The sequence below is a fragment of the Eubalaena glacialis genome, chromosome 2 (assembly GCF_028564815.1).
Source record: "Eubalaena glacialis isolate mEubGla1 chromosome 2, mEubGla1.1.hap2.+ XY, whole genome shotgun sequence".
Taxonomy (NCBI): Eukaryota; Metazoa; Chordata; class Mammalia; order Artiodactyla; family Balaenidae; genus Eubalaena; species Eubalaena glacialis.
In genome coordinates this window covers 71,755,750-71,775,018 of record NC_083717.1, presented here as the reverse complement: position 1 = coordinate 71,775,018, position 19,269 = coordinate 71,755,750, and the positions used below count along the sequence as shown (strand labels likewise).

Genomic DNA, 19,269 nt, shown 5'->3' with positions numbered 1-19,269 from the left:
GGCGGACTGCAGAGCTTCAACAGTTCTCTCAAATAAATACAAATAACATTTGCTGTTTCTAATTCTCACACCTCAATCCAGACCACCTCTCAATGAGGTGGAGGTTCTTCTAGGTAAAACTGTTGCACTGAGAAAGACGATCTTTCAACCCCCTCTTCCTCCCCTCCTTCATTTTTTGGGTCTATTAAGCCTCTTTCCCCACTCGCTGGTCTCACACTGCCCACACTGAGAAAATTGTTTACCAAGCTATGTTTTCAAAGTAGCCTTCTCCACATGAGGAACTAATGCTAAAACATCATAAAAGCAACCTTCTTCCCACCTCCCCCCACCACCTTTGAAAAAAAAAATAAGCTTGACGGATACAGTGCTCTCAATATGAAGTTTTTCTCTCATGATGATTTTTAAAAAAAATATTTGGCTGTGCTGGGTCTTAGTTGCAGCATGCAGGATCTTCAGTTGTGGCATGCGAACTCTTAGTTGCAGTATGTGGGATCTAGTTCCCTGACCAGGGATCGAACCCAGGCCCCCTGCATTGGGAGCGCAGAGTCTTAGCCACTGAACCACGAGGGAAGTCCCTCTCATGCTGATCTTAAACATGTTTTTTACTAGTGAAAGAAATCGTTAAGTAGCAATTGAGTAGTAACAGAAAAAATTGGAACCAATCAGGGCCAGACTGGCAGTTGTTTTGTGCCATATATGCACATCATAGTTATACCTTCTGTCTGTATAGATGTTCTTCATTAGTAGAGCAGAATTACAAAGCTGCCATTTCATAGTTGTTCCAGAGCAGATCCTATCTTCCTGGTGTTCTAGCACCTAAGAACCACAGGGATACAGGAAATAGTATGTGAATTAGTATGTGAGTGATGAATGTCCAAATTCTGCCAGAAATATTTATTTATTGTTTTTTATTTTATTTATTTTACTTTTGACTGTGTTGGGTCTTCGTTGCTGCACGCGAGCTTTCTCTAATTGCGGCGAGCAGGGGCTACTCTTTGTTGCATTGCGGGGGCTTCTCGTTGTGGTGGCTTTTCTTGTTGCGGAGCACGGGCTCTAGATGCGCGGGCTTCAGTAGTTGTGGCTTGCAGGCTCTAGAGCGCAGGCTCAGTAGTTGTGGCGCACAGGCTCAGTTGCTCCGCAGCATGTGGGATCTTTCCGGACCAGGGCTCGAACCCCTGTCCCCTGCATTGGCAGGCAGATTCTTAACCACTGCGCCACCAGGGAAGCCCCAGAAATATTTATTTTTAAAGTGACCCACAGGAGAGGGCAATGTTCAACCCAAAAGAATGACGCAAGAATGCCAAAGTATCAGGCATTATTTTCATTCCTGGATCCTTGTAACTAAGAGTCCTAGCCAGATTCTTCATTACAAATGAACCAGGAGAGTTTAAAAGCAGACAAACCAACCAACCAAACAAGCAAAATTAGCCAAGAAAGGTAAGACATTTTATTTTACATACAAAAAGGGTGCAAACTGAGTCCTTTCCTCCCCAGATTGGAGAAGAGGTATACTTAAAGATCACATTTGTGTTTTCCATGGTGCCCTAGGAAATGGGCTACTCTGAGATAATATCAAGACCCATTTCCATTTACTCCAAAGAAGGCTACTTCCTCTGCAGAGGAGTTTCTACTTAATGGTGTACAAATCTCTCTCCTGGAGGAACCGTTTCAAATACACTTGAAATTGACATTCATGTTTAAAAATACTACAAGTTTCATTTTCACAGCTGAGCTTTGCAGACCAGTGCCAGGGTTTATGGAACAAAATTACGTATCTAAAATAAAAGGTTAAAAAAAAAGGCATTTAACAATAATCAGACACATCCACGCATCAATTAAAACTGATTTCCACAGCTGATTTATACATTATCTAGTCTTAAAAAATTGCAGTCAACATCCCAACATCTTTTAAAAAGTACAATGGGCAAAGATTAAACAGACAAAATAATAATATAATAAATTAGAGCATGTAATACATCCAATGGGAATTGATGAATGAACATTATTTTCCATTGGGGGGGCTTATAATATTTTTGGTTTCATCTTTTTTTCTGCTGTTTACTCTTCTGCTTGATAAATGGGGCTCATTCCCAGAGCCAGCTTGCTGCCACACCAATTTAAGAAACTCACTTGTTTCTTGTTTACTTCCGAGAATATTCAGGAACACATGGTCCCAGCAACCTGGGCTGTGAGGTTTTTTTTCTTCAGGTGGGCTGTGAGTCGTTATGGAAGTGAAATGCATACAGATGAGTGCTGGCACGCACGTGCACACACAGACACACACACGCACGCATACAAATGCAACCACACACACCCATCTGTAGATACAGTCCCCCGTAACCCCCCGCCAAAGAAATGGCTCATCTTCCTGAGACATTCCTAACAGATTGATAAGCCTCTTAAAAAAGCTTTTGGTGTAAGGGCTGGCCTGGGATTTGGTCTGGAGCTCATGAAGAGGAACACTGAAAATGTCTCACCTGCTCTGAAAGAGGGGATTTGCGGGGAAGGGGCAGTCAGGACAGCTGTCCTCTTGTGTTACTGGGACGACTGCACTGCATCCCCATTTCTTACCATGGATAACCCTCTGCTTTGAAGGTGGTGATGGCACTGGAAAGATGATTGTGAGAAGTAAAAAAAGAAGAGTAACAAAATAAATTCTGTCCACAGAACTGAGGTTTCTTTATAACACTGAGTTTGGTAATCAAACTAGAAATATATGGAGTACACGTTCACTTTTTCCTTTGTAATACAAGCTGAGCTACAAACAAACTCTGGAGTGGACTTCCTGGTCGCTTTTTGAGGAAATATGTCAACTACTACTGTCTATATCCAGGGAACCTACTTACTATTTTGAATACAATGGAGAAGCCTATTCTTTTGCACTCAGTCTCCTGCAAAAGGAATTAGGAAAAACATTTTTAAGACTGCTTAATTGATCAAAGACTTCCAAGATTCCTTATTTGTGGCTAAAACACTGCTTAAAACTCTGCAAACCCTCAAAAGAGCCATGGTTTCCTCTTTTTCTTATTCAGAAACAAAATCACTCCCCTCCCCCATCAAAAACAAACAAACACCCAAGAAAAAACCACAGGCATCTCATTTTGATTCCTACCCACCCATCATGGGGAAGACTGGGAGTCACTGCCCATCAACCTCTAGATGGGACCTTCCTGGAGCCCTGAAGTTGGCAAAAGCAAGAACCCCAGAGACAAGTACCTGCTGCTCAGGCCAATCCAGATGGGGTGCCAAGTTATCCTGGCTCCCTAAAGGTTTCTGGAATTCATCTGCCCACCTTGGGGCAATGGTGGATTGGTGGCAGTGGCCTGACAAAGGCAATGTTGGCTGTATGACAATGCAAGCTCCCGATCTGAGAAATTCTAGCCCTAGCATGGCTCTGACACTGGAGACAATGTTGTCAGGGCAATTCACTGGGAATGAAAACTAGTTTAAACATGAAAATGGAAGAGGTGACTGCGACACACGAGGCATGCAGACTTGGGAGAGATGCATCAGAAGAAAGATCAAGTTCCTTAGAGGAGATCCTTCCTAGGCTGCCATGGAAGTACTTATTTTTGAAAAATGCAGGCCGTGCTGCTCACTGCGAGGGGGAGCAGGTTGTCTCTTTTACATAAAAAAAAGTTAAGGCTATGATCTTTAGTAACCACTCTGACATAACCTTACCCTCACTCATTTCTGACAACAGAAGTGGTTACTAACACTGAGAACCAACACTGAATATGTACTCCCAATGTACATTTCCAGTGAACCAGGTTGGAAGGTACTTTAGAGGCGATGGACACCTCTTCTGGCTAATGGCAGGGGCTGTTTCTATGAACTTGGAGTTCACTGAGAATGAATAGGCAATCAACACTTCTACTGGAAAACTCAGGATCCTGCTGTCTTCCGTCGCCCTGTATCCCAAAATAAAATGGGGCTTTAATTGGAGGCCAACCTCATCACCTGACTTTGTACCTTCCTAGACCGTTTCCTCCTAGACAGACCCAAAATGGCAGGAGTATGTTAATTAAGGCAGACATGAAAGCATGCTGCTGCTGGCACACTCTGCACATCCTTGCAGAGCAGTCTGGAGTGAAATCACTGGGAAACACCAAGGGATGCACAGCAAGTAATCAACCCTTACTGCACAGACACAGCCATGCTCTGGTCACAAGGGAAGGACCCTTTACGTCTTGGTGGATTCCCGGCCTGCTTGCCTCAATCTGCTCAGGATGCAATGCCTGAAGGACTGCAGGGCTTGGGAGAACCCCTAATGTTGTTAGTGCTTAATGCTAACTCAGCAACTGCATCAATCCTGAAGAAAAAGATCCCTAGGTATCATGGTTATGGAGTGAAGGAAGCTCAAAGACTACAGAGCAAGTGGATTTGGGTGGGCGGTAGGTGGAGGGAGTGCCCAACCCCGAGGCCCTGGCTGAGGAATATAGCTACTCGACGACAGCAACGGGGCTGAGGAGGGAGGCCTGATGGGGATGAAACTGATGGCCAAATTCCTACTTAGGTATCCTTTTTAAAAAGAAAAAAAAAAAAAAATTTTTTTTTTTCTTTTTTAAAGGAAGATCACAGTAGACTCTCTCGGGGGTCTGGAACCACCCTGGAGTACCAATGGCCCTGGGAGGATCACCATTACTGTGCATGCCAGAAGGACTTGGGCTCTTCACCTTTGTTATGAAAAATCAAATATCTAGTAAGAGATCTGAGGGGGGCAGAGAGTGAGAATAGTGCATTAGGAAGAACCCCACAACTGCTCAGGTTCAATCCTGCAATAGCGAGCCTTTAAAACAAAGTTAAGACCCTGAAAAAGTCACAAACCCAGCTGCAAGAGGGCTTGCCCTGCAGCCAAGCTGGTAACTGCCTTTGCTTTTTTGTGGAAGTGGGGAGGCACTTAGTGGAGTAAGGGGTGCCAGGGATGCTCTGGACTTTGCCACCATTTCCTCTTGCCCTCCCATGAGAAGCAAGGCTTTTTCTACACAGGGATGTGGAGGTTAAAGATTCTATACAGGAAATTAGAGTTACCCAAATTGAGAAGAGTTACCCAAATGCCAACTGAGAAACTATGTAAGTTTCAGTGACAGTGCCTTAACCACCAGCTAATGTCAAGGAAGCAAACCCCAATATTCAAAATTCTTGTGGGGAAGCGGTGTGACCCTGCATCTCCCAGCCATTCTGTTCTGTTTATAGGAAATTTTCTTTTAAAGAAATGAAAGATTACAATCTTTATATAAGCTAGGCAAGTTTGAAGCCAGTGAAGTGATACTTCCTAGGCAAGGACCAGTGGAACACAGGTGAAGCCCAGTAACTCCGATCGACGCTACCGCTGCTATCTCTGCTCCAAGTAAGACACATCAAGGGACTTGTCAGAAAATACCAACTACCAGAAAGTATGTCTGCGTCCTCCAGTCCAAAAGACAGCCCTACATCTCGAGCCAGAGGCAATGATTTCCGTGTTCCCAAAACCCCCAGACTAAGTCACCAGCCACTGTCCTCCATGGTTAGCTCTCTCTACCCCCAGATACAAGACCTCATTCTCTGACGTGATTAATCCTTTCTCCTCGATCACATCTGGAATGAGAAGTCACTGTTTGGATAAGTCGCTCATCTCAAATGAAAATCAAGCATGAGAAGTTCTATTAACTCCATACATTGGTGACTTTTCAAGCAGTGAATGAGGAACCAAGACCCTTCATGGCAGCACGTCTGGACGTGGAGAGTGTACCAGGGAGAACAGGCTCTAGATGCGTGGCCATCTCATCTAGAAGGAGTCTAAGTCCAAGTGAGAAGATAATTTCACACCTTTCATTTCAGTCTCCTTTCCCCAGGAATTTTCCAGCACTAACCAATCTTACCCTCCTGTTCACTATAGCCCCATACACTGAGGCCTAAGCCTGTGGCTATGGACCTGCTGGAAGAAGATTTGCAGGTACTTGGTTTCTGATAAGGCAGGCCAGCCCAAATGCTGTAACTCAGCTATTGGGGCAAACAGTACACACCAATGTTATTTCCTGGCCCTATGATGAGCCAAATCCTGAGGTTCCTCTGGCAGTTGGAAGGCAGGACCACTTTCCTCCTTCTTGTCCACTAGTGGCAATACGGTGGTGGCTGTTTCATCACTAATTTTGTCCCCCAAGTCACTAAGGAAGTCACATGGCTATCTAGTTGGAAGTCCCTGGCAGTGGAGGAAACAGATATTTCAGATTTTTTTTGTTAAGCATCTCCTTCTCTGGGATGAACTGTCTCCCGTCACAGTCTGGCTTGGCTGGCTCATCCCATGTGCTGGAGAGCTAGGTTGTCCAAACTGCAGGCTGATGAGGTCAAGAGGCTCTGGTAGGGACATTCTTCAGCAGCTGAGAAGACGAATGAAAATTCAAGTATGTTTCCTTGCCAACCTGAGAGTTCACTCAGAATGACACAGAGTTTGGCTTCTTCTCTTCTGGGTGCTGCAGACCCAACTCTTTCCATTGAGAATGTCCTCTGGACCCATGTTCTCCATGAATGGCTTGGCTGGCCCCAACCCCCTCAAAACAGAAAAAAAAGTAAAACTCCCAATATAACCAGACACAATATGCATCTGCCATGTTTTTTGTTTAAAAAAAAAAAAAACTAAAAGTGCAATAAAGTCAGTTTTTTTTGTCCTTTGCTCAGAACAATTTGCAATGTTCTACTACTGTCTGGAGAACAGAGTTCACTTGTCAAGAAAGCTAAGAACGCCAACACACAGGGACAGTAGACTGCAGATTTCTCACAGCTTGTGTCCTACAGTGTAACTTCACAAGAGGGAAGGAGGGAGTAACCTGCACCCCGTGGCCAGCTCGGGATGGAGGCTGCACAGGCACAGAGGAAGAGGGAGCCATACTGCCAGACACACCTGGTGGGCGGAGAAGGTTCTTCTCCAGCCTTGGCCTGCATCTCCCTCCTACCTTCTAGGCCGCACCCCCAGCCTCTCAAGCTCCTTCAGCAGACAAAGCCTTCAGCTCATTAGCTTTTATGCTGGAGAGGGTTGAGGGTGGGGCAAGAACCAGGAGCAAGTAAACTAAGGGGAAGGGAGAGAATAGTAGTCCTTGAGTTTTTGTGAATGACACCTTCACTGTAAACAATAGGAAGGAGAGTCAACCAGGCAGCCCCAAGGGTAAGCAGTGGAGGACCAGTGGCTCTGGGACCTGCTCAGAGCCTCAGGCAGGTAGGGGCGGCCACTGACCCACTGGGCCCTGGCTGCCCGCACTGGCTCCTTCTGGGGGCATCCATTTTTCTTCTTTTTGGTTTGGATCTCCACCCTCCCCCACAGAGGAGTCCCTTCCAATGAGAAATGGCAGGAGCTGCGGGTGCAATCGAGTCAGAGTCCCCAGGGCCTGAGGACTCCTGGGAGGCACGGGTCACTTGTGGCGCTGAGCAGTCTTCTTCCTTTTCCTCTTAAAGAAGCAGCAGCACCTGGAGCACAAGGAAGACCACAAGTCAGTGCGGGAGGCCCGCAGCTGCCAACAGATTTCTGCCTGCCTCTGCTTATTGCAGGGGTGGAACTTCCCCCGGCACCCGCCCACAGGGTCGCCCGCCATCTACTGCGCACATACTGGAGGCAGTGGGCAGTGTCTGCCAGGAAAGCCAAAGGAGACAGCTGCTTTATTCCAAGCCTAATCATCAAAGTGCTGCAGGCTAGGCAGCAGGGCGGAAGCAGGCATTTTTGGAAGAAGGATGAAGAAGGCTTATTTCCCAGTCTAACACCCCAACCTGAAAGTCTCATCCTCCTTTATACCGAACCAAGGCTGGGGGTCCTCAGGGCTGCATGAGAAGAGCCTGCACTGTTTGCCCCTTGATACAGAGGGAAAAATTATTTAATGCAACTTCGGAGGTCAGTGGGTATGGAGGCTAAACTAAGGCAAACAAACGCCAAGAAAAGTATGATGTTTGGAACTCTAGGAGGCTCTCACAATGCTACCAATGAAGGATTAAGGATTCTCTCTAATCTCATCCCGGCCCCCAGCCAGCTACCTGGCATAGGCAGGAGAAGCCCTGACCCTAATAACTGTGTGAGCCCAGATTTTTAACTGAAATCAGCACAGCCTACTCTTCATTTGGAGAGGATCAATGCCACAGTTGATCACCAGGAAGCATCAGGTTGCAGGGTCCTCCTCAACTTAGCTTCCCGAGGCTGCTGCTGTGCCAGACTGGGTTCAAGGACTGACCCTGCTTAGGGTGGGGCTGGGGCCTGATGCCTTCAATGGCCACAGCTCTGCCACAGCCTTTAGCTCGGGTACCCGCTCCGTACTGCTGTCTTTGGAACAGGAAGCCCCTCTTGCTCAGGCAGCGACTATTCCAGAAGGGGGTGATGAGGGCTGTGGCATGGCTGGTGCAAAAGATATGTCCTTTCCAGGAAGCTGACACATGGGAAATGAGAACGTGAGGGGCAGAAAGTAGTGGATGAGTCAAAGATGCCATGTGATGGAGGGGAGTAAACTGAAAGTGTCACTCAGACTTGCTGGATCCTTGAAAGGAAAGCTTTTCTCAGAAACTATCTTTGGGTCTTTTGCCTAATCCTTCTGGCTTTAATGTCAAAAATATTCATACAGAAATAAAGAGCTGTTGCTTACTTCCGCATACCCCTAAGTCCTCCACTGTAGCTAAGATTCCCCCCTTTTTTAGTCAGACCCCTTTGTATTCCCACACCCGATGGACTAGTTATCAAAAATTTGGAGAAAGTATCTTCTTAGAATGCAGAAATAGATGTTTACACAGACAAAATGATGGGCTTTAACCATAACTGAATGAATTAAACATGGAGATATTGGAAATAGGAGCTCCTTAAGAGAGTCTTAAAAAAGATTTTCTAAGAGTATAATGACATATGTGATGTACTATTAATGGGTGTCAATATAGTCACTAAACAAAGTGTCCTTTGTATTTAGAGGCTGAATAAATTCTTTTAAATAAAAATGACCAACACTTTTGATTGTTTTCAGTCCTTAAGGGAATCCCTGGGGAAGGATTTTAAAAAAAGGTCATTTTTTTGTACATATGCTTTAGAAAACAGACATTTTTTCAAGCTGAATGTCCAGAAATTATTAAATAAGGTGAATTAAATCTCATGGGAGTACCAGTACTTCAATAGAGCTAGCTACCTGTTCCCTGTTAACCATGATTTTCAGAGGGATCACTAACATTTAAGTCACTTTTTGTTCTTATGCTTTTTGGAGGATGCTAAGATGATGATTTTGTGTTTTTAAGTTCAGAACAATCATTAAAAAGTTTGAAATACTGTTTTGGTCCGTTTCAAATGATACAATTTCTCTTTTACCTCCTCCAAGGCAAGTCATAAGAATTAATATCTACTTATAAGCATACCATAACCTGATGTGCAAAGCTGAATTCACCTGACTGGAGGAGAGTGTGAGCTGTGGCTTAGAGCCTTAATTTTTGCTAGTTACTGTAGTTAAAACTTCAGCAGTAGCAGAAGCTTTTAATAATTCTACCCACGAGGAAACGGGCTCCACAATCAACTCTTTGGTTTCTGTGGTGACTACCAGCAATAGGACCTGTTAAACTTGGTCAGACCCCAGACCAAGCCCACTGACTGACTCCATACAGAGGTCTTACTCTCAGAAGAGACTGAAGGCAAGTGATGAACTCTTCTTGTGTCTCAGGTTTCCTTCCAGCTGATTCTTTGATTGGCTCTCCCTTCAGCTATTCCTTTACTATGCTTCTCTGCTGTACTTGTACATTCTTCCCTTGCTCTAATGCCTTGTTTAAGCCCCACAGTATCCATCAAGTCTTCCTTAACCATCCCTGTCAACACTGACCTCTCAAGGGACAATACCATAAAAGTGTCCCTTCAAGCATGCATGTCTTATCTCTCCAGGTAGATTGTATCTAAGCTCTTTGGGGAAGGCCTTGAGACCCCCTAGAGTTCCAAGCACAGAGTGGATGAGCACAAAGTAGGCCCTGTATTTGCAGTCAGGATCATGTGACTGACATCTCACAGGAAAAAACAGACCACGATGATGTCAGATTACACAGACACATGTTTGCTAAATAAATAGGCCAAATGTACTCCTTGATACTGTAATACTATAAATTCTATCTCCATAAAACCCAATTGTTATCTTCAATACATCTCTGTCCCTTGGGAAACCCTGTAGGCAACTTGGCTTAGACAGTTAGGGTACAGAAACCGGTGCTCAACTCAGTTACTGAAGACCAATAGAAACAAGGTAGTCACAGAGGCCAGCAGACTGTTATCACCACACGGAATATTATCCCACACGTGTAGTGTAGGAGATTCTGGCTCCAGACCACAGCAGACCAATCAGCTCACGAGCGCCTGGAGCTCACAGGCAACGCCCAGGAAGCGAGGCGGGGAGGGCACTGCCTTACAGTGAGAACGCGCCCCGCCCAACGTGGAGCCGCCAGGGCTTCCCCTTCAAGACCCGCATGCTGCCCCAGAAGTGCATTCAAGGGACCTTCTCCAGGAGTGGGAGAGAGACTCCAGTGTCTCACAAGCCAAGTCGGCCCTTGGCCCACTATATGCTCTTATAAGAAGGGAAAAGAAAAGAAAAGGAAAAAAAAAAGACAATAAGTGAAAAACAAACAAAAAATTCAAAACAACAACAACAACAACAAAATGTCCATCTCTCCCCCAAGCAGCAGCTTATTTGGAGATACTCATATTCTACATATGGAAGAACCAGCTGAACCAAAACGAAAAGTCACAGATTTTTCCAAAGCTGCTAATTTTAAGGTTAGAGACACAGAATGTGAGATTATCTGGCAACAACTGTCCTTGGAGTTGTGAGGAATAATTAGATTCTGATTATACAACTGGTACAGTAATCTGGTCTTCTTACCTCTGTCCCTCTCTGCCTGATAATATCTAGCCGTATTAATTTGAGAAAAAATTCACTCAGCTAAAAATGAAGAGACAATTTTGGATACTGTGGGATATTGTTCTGACAGGAGGAGGCTGCAATGTGGTGGGTTTGGAAGGAAAAAAGGAACAGATTAATTGCTGGGTACAGGCCTGCCCATCCCCACCTTGTGGCTCTAGTTCCCCAGTCTGGGTGGGTATGGCACAAGGTGGCATATGGGAGCCATTGAGTGTTCCTAAGGCATTTTGTTTGGCTTTGCCAATCCCAACCTAGCCTGGTCCGCTCCCCTAGCGTGTGGACCGGAGAGAGGGACTCACCACAGGTTGAGCATTTTCAGGCAGCTACAGAGTGTGTAAAGAGAAAAATACAGAAAGGAAGAGAGAGAAAGAGAGATATTAGTCCACAGAGGTGAGACGGAAGCGACTCCCTGTGAGCCATGCAAACATGCAGTATGTGTCTGTGTTTAGTTTCTCCCTCTGTCAAGGCAGGGTGAGTAGGCCCAGGCCACTTGGTCCCCACACTAAAGTGGAGGGGACAGGTGCCTGATAGAAGCATCGAGGTGGGAGCTGGATCTCAGTGAGGGCTAAGGCAAAACAGAAAGAGTTGGTGGGAGCCCCAAGAGTGGGCTTTCCTGGGCAACTTCCAGGAAGGTAGCAGGACAAAGAGCATATGATCCTGCCTGTAAGAATTCAATCAGGCACCCAGGCCAAACCATTTTGGTTCCCACATGAAGTCTTACTGTGCAATTTGTTAAGCTAACCTCCCAAATATTCTGAGGGAAAGAGAAGTCCCTAGCCTTTCTCTAAGACCAACATGCCTGACCAAAGCAGCCAGCAGTTAGCTCTTCCTCTAGAGGGGAAAACAAGCTTAAGAGACACTTTATCTTATTAGGAGGTGACGAGCGAGGAGGGTCACTGCTCGGATTAAGGTGTAACTGCCAGAAAAAGGCCTAAATCCCATTCTTGTTAATTCTCAGAGAAAATGAGGTCCACACTTGCTAAGTTGTAGCTAAACTCAGTGGATAACCAAAAATTCCTGTGTTCTTACCGTAACAAAAATCAGCCAAAAAGCTTTGCCTTGCCTCACTACCCTTCCAATCACCCTTAAACAAGGACATGTGTCCTATATCTAGAGAAAAGGGTAAGTTAGATGTTTATTTTGTTTACAGAACAAAAAACGAGACCCTGTTATATCTCTCCTCCTTTACACGAAACAAGCTGGCTGAGGAACCCAAAATCAAAAGCTGGGAAGTGAAGGTTTCCACACTGTTTCCCCAGTACTCTAGCTGAATCTTAATGTAGGCAACAGCCCCCTTTTTTCCACAAGCAGGCTGCATGGACAAATGGCATCGCAGCTGTGTGCAATGAGGAGTTGCGTGGGATGATGCCCTGTGCTTCTCTAGCTGTGACTTCTTCCCGTGAAAGTGATCAAGCAGATGGACACATGGCTCCCCCGCCCCCAACCAATACATAGAAGGCCAAGAGGAAAAACACATGGCTGTGCCCTGACAGTTCCCCGGACAACATGGATTGGTAGCTCATGAAATCACTGGGGGAAATGCCACACAAAATGTCCTAAGCCATGAGCTTCTGGATGACATTTGGTCAAATACGATTGCTCCCCTCTGGTTTCCACATCTTTCAGAAGGCTCAAACCTGGCACAGTGGTCTTTGCTAAATGGGGAGACTTTAAATTCTCTTTACATCTAGAATTTAGATTATACCAGAACAGAACACACCAGATTGAAATCTGTGTGTGTGAATGGTCCCCTACCTTATACACAGAACACAACACCACACTCACACAATTAGTGTACACATTTACCAAAATGAAATGAGATAAATGGGTTCAAAGATAATTCTGTATAGGGCATATTATAAGACTAATAAAGCCCATTCAATCCTGGTATTCAAAGTATAGTATGAAATCCAGAGCTCAACTTCTGGCCTTCAAAGTAATAGCCACAACAGTGAACTGGGAGTGAGGTGGGGATGGGAACGGGCGCAGCCATCTTTCAAGCCCAGACAATGTTTGGATCAGACCACAAACATTGCCGTCAGACCCAGTACAGTGGTTCCCAACCTCAGCGACATATTTGAATCACCGGAACTTTAAAAACTCCTGATGCTCAGGCCACATCCGTGATAAGTTAAACCAGAATCTCTGTAGCCAGGATTCAGGCATTTGTATTTTCTAACATGCCCCAGGAGACTCCAAAGTGCAGCCAAGGTTGAGAACTCAGAGGGTAGGAGTACCACACTGTTTATTTGGGAGAATGAAGTTTTGTCATGGAAACTGAAAAACTGTGAGCACCATTAAAACTTCCAAAGCCCCTGAGACTAGGCAGCATGTTTCCTTTTACTAAAAATGGTCTCCTCCTGGCATTGACCCCCACTCCCTTGTCCTCCTTACGTATTCGGGCCTTACATTAACCAGGAGAGGAGCATCTGAAGCTGCCTACAGTCAGTAGGGACTCAACAAGAGAGAGTCCAAGTCACCCTCGGTTGCTTTTTATCTACTGGGTAGGAATCCTCAAGTCCTGGCTTTTAAAGGAAAGGACCTCTCGAAAGAACAGTGAGCTCATCAAATAGATGGGCAGCAGAGCGGCGGAGTGGGCAGGGGGACAACCATGAAAAGTTGTATATGGAAGAACGCAGATCTTGACTAGCCTCTTACTACCTTTTACTGAGGCATAAGCATGTTCTGGTTTGGACTTAGGCTAGTTGGGGGCTCAAGAGATCACTTAAGGCACAATATCACTATAAAAATGTTGCCTGCTTCTGAAAACAAGATACTGGGATAGCCTGGATGTTCGCAAAGGGTTTATAAGAAAAGGCATCCATATCAGGGGTGGCAGCGGTTACTGATTTGTGAAGGACTTCTCTCTCCCTACCTCATGTTGCCTTGGAGTTTAAATCTGGACCTGAATTTGGGATGGGGCAAAAAGGGAAAGAAGTGATAGAAATGCTGCTTTTGCAGCAGAATCAGCAGTTATTTCACCTTCTACCCCATTTTCTAAGAGTTTAAACACAGACCATGCAGAGAGCACCAAGGGGCTGGTGGTATGGGCAGGGCAAGACACTAACATGCAAGAGAAGCAGAAAAGGGAGTGGGGTAACCTCCTCACCCTCTTGGGATGAGTGTGATTTCCTCTCCATCCCAAGACTCTTTCATTCAACAGGTGCAGAGACTATTTTTCTTGACTGACTTATCTTGAGTCTCTCTGAATTCAGAATCATCTAAGTGAGAACAAAAGGGCTCTGAGACCCTTGTCTAGGACTATAGATGCAAAGTGGTTAGCCAAGAACCAGAAATCAAATGCTGTTCAGCATGGCCCATGGTTTAGACAAGCAGATTCTTCTCTGTGTCCCTTAGGGAGCAAGAGGCTCCAGGGCCCCAAGAGGCTCAGGACTGCTATGTGCTGTAGCTCTCATACCATGATTCTTTTAGTTCACTATGTCTTTTCATCCATGTGGACTAAAAATGTGACTGTCTTCTCAGAAATCACAGCTAAAGAAGGGCAGCAGCAGCCTTAAGGTACCATGCAAAAAATAAAATGGTCAAAGGAAGAAAGCTGTGGGCACAAGCATGAGGTATCCAGTCTGAAATGAGCAGCACACGACAGGAAGAGACAGAGAAAAGGTTTTTCAACCTATAACTCAAGAGCCCCCTTGAAAGATGAACGTACTTCGCTTCCTCCACTACCTCCACCTCGGCGTGAGCTGTGATCGGTGCATTGGAGTGGGCTCCCGTGGGGTCATCGACATTCAGCTCTCCATTGGTTGAGCTAACCACCTGAAACAGAAGGACAGAGTGTGACGGACACCACGGCAATCGGAGTCTCGTGCCAGTGCGGCAGAGGGTCCCTAGGGGAGACCTGGTCTCCAGCTTAGGTAGCAGCCAGGCAGTGTTTGGGATGTTTGTTTTCCTGGGTTGGGGGGCTAAATGTCCTCACTTAGGGAATGTTCCCAGACCCATATCATGTGAGAGCACAAAACTCAATGAGTTAATTACATAATGATGATAACTTCCATACTGAATGCCTACTCTGTGTTAGGAACTCTGCTACATTGTGGTGTGTGTGTGTGTATATCAATTTAATCCTCACAAAAATCGTATAAACTTTTTGGTCATATTACTGTCTTTAATTCTATTCCTCTCAGTTTATTATGCTATAATTATATACAGACTCAGTGATGATGTTAAAAAAAATTCTATAAAGGAAATCAACAGTGAGCATCAAAAACTATAAGCAATCACACTTTCCTTCAGAAATTTCTTCATGGCTTTGGACCATTGGTTTGAAGTTACTCAACTAAGACTGCCACATCCTCTCTGGTGAGACGGCAGACAGTAAGGAAACACTTTCCCTTGGAAGACCAGTCTTATTTCAACAACCTTTATTCCAGGTTCAGTGTCATCCCATCTCTCACGGACGGTCCCCGAATTGTAACTGAAGGCTCTCACTCCTGTCATCTGGTTAGGTGGAACCGATCAGGCTTCTCTTGCTTGTGCAGCTGCTTCTGTCACCTGGTTTCATTTCCAGCACATGATTCCTGTTTATGTGGGTGCTGGGAAGTGGGAAAAGGGACCCCGCTGGACAAACCACTCTGCTGTTAAAGACCTTGGCTGAAACATGGGAGAGAACCACAAAATAGGATAAATGGTTCAGATACCACACGCCCTCGGGTAAGTAACTTTTCATCTATATGAGACTGCTGCTTACAGACTGATGTGAGAATTATACAAGAAAATGCATGAGACAGTGTGTGGTAAAACAGCTGGTGCACAGTAATGGAGGCAGCACAGCGCAGTAGATGAGAAATGGGCTCTGGATTTACTCAGCCCTGGCTCTGAGCCCTAGCTCCACCACTTACTTGCTGTGGGTCCTTGGGCAAGATCTCACTCTTTCTGTGCCTGAGCTTCCTAATCTGTAAAACGGGCAAACAATGCTGCTTACCTAACTGGGTTACTGCGCAGACCATCCACAGAAAGTGCTTAGCCCAGTGCCATGGTCCATGGTAATGGCTCAGTAAACGTTCATAGTACTGTTATTCTCCCTCCATAAATGTTTACTCTTATCTCCCTCTAGATCTGGGGTCCTCATTAGCAGTTAATTTGCAAAAATTTCCTGCACACTTATAAAGAGGAAGGTGGAAGGAAATGTTTAGTATAAGGAGTCTTTGAGGAAAGGGTAGACAAGGTGAATACTACTTACCAGAAGTCTATGCCCACCATTATTTCTAAACCAGAACTATTTATTACTCTTATTAATTATACAAGCTTTAAAAAAATTAAAACAATGCTGTACAGTTAGTCAAGGAAACATACAATATTAAACTTGGACTTAACCCATGGGAGACCCAAGTTTCTGCTAGTGATCAAATATACCATCTCTGATCAATGGAACAACCTAACCTTATTTATCTCCTGACAGGATATAATGAATACTACATAACATTATCTATATAGTATTCTTGCCAAAAAAAAAAGTTTTATCTGAATCTAAGTATGATGGAAAAAAACAGACAAATCCAAAATGCAGGACATTCTATATGACAACAAGCCTGGATTCTTCAAAAAAGAAATGCCTCAAAAATCTTTTTTTTTTTTTTTTTTAAACACAGAGGTGACTGTTATAGATTAAGAGATTAAGAGACTAAGAGGTTGAAAAAGACAAGAGGCATAACAACCGAATACAATGCAAGAACCCTGATTAGATCCTGAACACTATAAAATTAATTTTGGAGACAATTGGGGGAAATGTGTTATGACTGTACATTAGCTATTATAGAATTATTAATTTTCTTAGATATAACAATGGTGTTGTTGGTTACATGAGAGAATGGCTTCATTCTTAGGAGATACAGGCTGAAGTATTTTGGGATAAAATGTACTTACAAATAGTTTAGAAAACACCCCCCTCCCGAGTTAAGGAAAATATGGCAAAAATCAATCATTTGTTAATCTAGGTTAAGGGTACACACAGGCTCACTGCACCCCCCCACCCCAGCCCTTTGCTGTAGATTTTAAAATTTCAAAATGAAAAGTTGGGAGAAAACAAGCAAAAATGAAAAGTTGAGGAGAGAATGTTTACAGACTGGAGAAACCACAGCCTGTCATGCTAATGTTGTCCTGTTAATTTCCTCAGCCTATATATGCTTCTTGTGGGCACATTCTGGCTGCACACTAGTGATAATGCTGGTAAATTCATTCTGTGAGCACAAGGGTTAAAGGAGAAATCACAGTAAGTTTTTTAGTAAACAATTCAGGAACTAGACAAGATGTTAAATAAAATGTCTTGGCCTCTACTGACGTGAACAAAGCGACAGTAAGCACCACCACTGTGAATTACTTGGTGACTTTGGGTCACAGCACGTGCTTACAGTGTTTCGCATGTCTCATAACTCTCTAATTTCTCCTTACTATGTTGCCGCTTGACCCACAAGCAATGTCTTTGAGCAATCTAAGGAAGAAGAGGTTATCCCCATTTTACAGACTAGACATCTTGTCTGTATCCATGAGTATCTGGTCTCAAACAAATCAGGCACAAATGGTAACCTTACCACCAGTTGTCTAACCTTCAACTTAACTGCACCTAGAATATACTCGGGAATCAATGGCAACTAATCTGGGTCTCTAGAGCATCCACTTAATTATTTCAGGTTGAAGGTACAGTTCGTCAAACCACTGAACAGTTGCCTAGATGTGCAGTGGAACAAACACCTAGTGTAGGTGACCCAAGAGCTGGATTCCAGGCCTAGCTCTACCATCAACATTCTCTTTGAGCCCTGGTTTCTAATTCTGTAAAATTAGGCCAATAACCACCTTGTTCCTATTTACCTTATAATTACTATGGTAGTTAAATAGAATGATGTTTAGGAAAGCAATTTGAAAAACTGTAAAGAACCTAACGAATGTAACAAATTATTAGTATTTGAAACTATCATTTTTATACTTTTCCATTGATTATTTTAGAATAACTTAATTAAAAAGTAAGCGTTATTTGTATATCTGGAATACTGACAATTTATTTTGCTGCAATCACTAATATTAATTTCACATTCCTCTGGCTATATCACACAAGACCAAAGTAATTAATACAGGATTATTCATGAAAGAGACTAAGGTGAAGTACTATTTTGAACTTTAGCCCTTAATATTGGTAACATCCCTTTTAAAAGTCTCAGAGATTTGAGTTATTAGCCCCATTTTTCAAAATGTTACCATGAAGAAAAATCAGAGCTGTGTACCAAAGGAAGCAGTACTTTAGCTGCTAATCAACATTTCAATGCTACTTCTCACAACTAATGCATTTGGTAATTCTCTACTTCAGCTTCCCTATCTATAAAACTGTAATAACGCTAACCTTAATAAGAGTTGTAAATAATTATAAGTTATAAAGATTTGAGCAAAGTAAATCTTAATTAAACGTTAAATGTCATTCTTAAGTCTTATGCCCTTATATTTCCTACATGTTTTAATTCAAACAATTTTAGAGTCATCTTTTTGATAGAGAAAAATATTCTGTCTTTTTTAATTTAGGCCTTCCACATGTGGAATATCTGTGGAAATACTGGAAGGATGAGAACCGTAGGGGACCTGCCCATTAAACAGGTTGAAATGGGAGTGTCCATGCGCCTTATCAGAGCAAACTCTTCTCATCCTGGCGTTCTGCCCACCCTACCATGGCCATGGTGTCTTCAGGTCATCCAGTTAGGCCAACCACGGTTCAACCACATTAACTTTGGCAAGTGAGACAACTCAAAAATATATGGGCATCTGTTGTGCTAAAAAGATACTGCTGATTTGGTTTGCAAAAAGCACAGCCTTTATGAGTTTACAAAAATTGGGGTTAAAATCAAAGAGACAGATATAGTGAGGAGCAGCAGAGCTTAACATAATATTAGGGAAATGGCACAACTGCCTGTCCCCTATCCAAGTGTCAAGGAAGCTGGCAGAACTTAGTTCTACCAGGGAATTGAAGGAGGTTGTATTTTTCAAAAGTGCTGCCAGAAACTCTAGCTGACTCCAATTCTAATCTAAAGACAACTAGTCACAGTGGACAGCAGGAAACATTGTCCAAATAAGCACCCCCATGTTCTAGGAGCACAAATCTAGTAAACTGTCCAGACATGCCTGACTCAGGCATTTCCCTTTTGAAATTATTATTTATCTTTGTTTTATTTTCTAATTACAAAGCAAGCATGTTTGTTGTAAAAAATAAATTAGAATATTAAAAAAGACAGCATAAAAAGTGCAAGTTTCCAGTGACATCATCACATGGAAGTGTCTAGTGGGAAATCTGGTAAATGTTCCTTGAGAATAAGGGTATGCAAAGTATTTATTTACATAAAAGGACAAGTAGTAAATATTTTAGGCTTTGTGGGGTATGGAGTCT

General features: G+C 43.7%; 1 protein-coding gene across 8 annotated transcripts in view; it reads right to left on the bottom strand.

The window, feature by feature from the left end:
• Window positions 1-1,646: 1,646 nt before the first annotated feature.
• CSNK1G1 (casein kinase 1 gamma 1) overlaps window positions 1,647-19,269 on the bottom strand; it is a 199,031-nt gene continuing 181,408 nt past the window's right edge. For 5 of the 8 annotated variants that reach the window (XM_061180205.1, XM_061180208.1, XM_061180209.1 and 2 more), the window contains 2 exons: window positions 14,557-14,663; window positions 1,647-7,440 (listed from right to left, as the gene is read on the bottom strand). In XM_061180205.1, the coding sequence (XP_061036188.1) occupies window positions 7,386-7,440; window positions 14,557-14,663 (162 nt within the window). In that variant the 3' untranslated portion in view covers window positions 1,647-7,385. Of the gene's footprint in view, window positions 7,441-14,556; window positions 14,664-15,129; window positions 15,498-19,269 lie in introns of those variants that run through there. The other 3 variants (XR_009699385.1, XR_009699384.1, XM_061180207.1) reach the window with 3 other exon arrangements.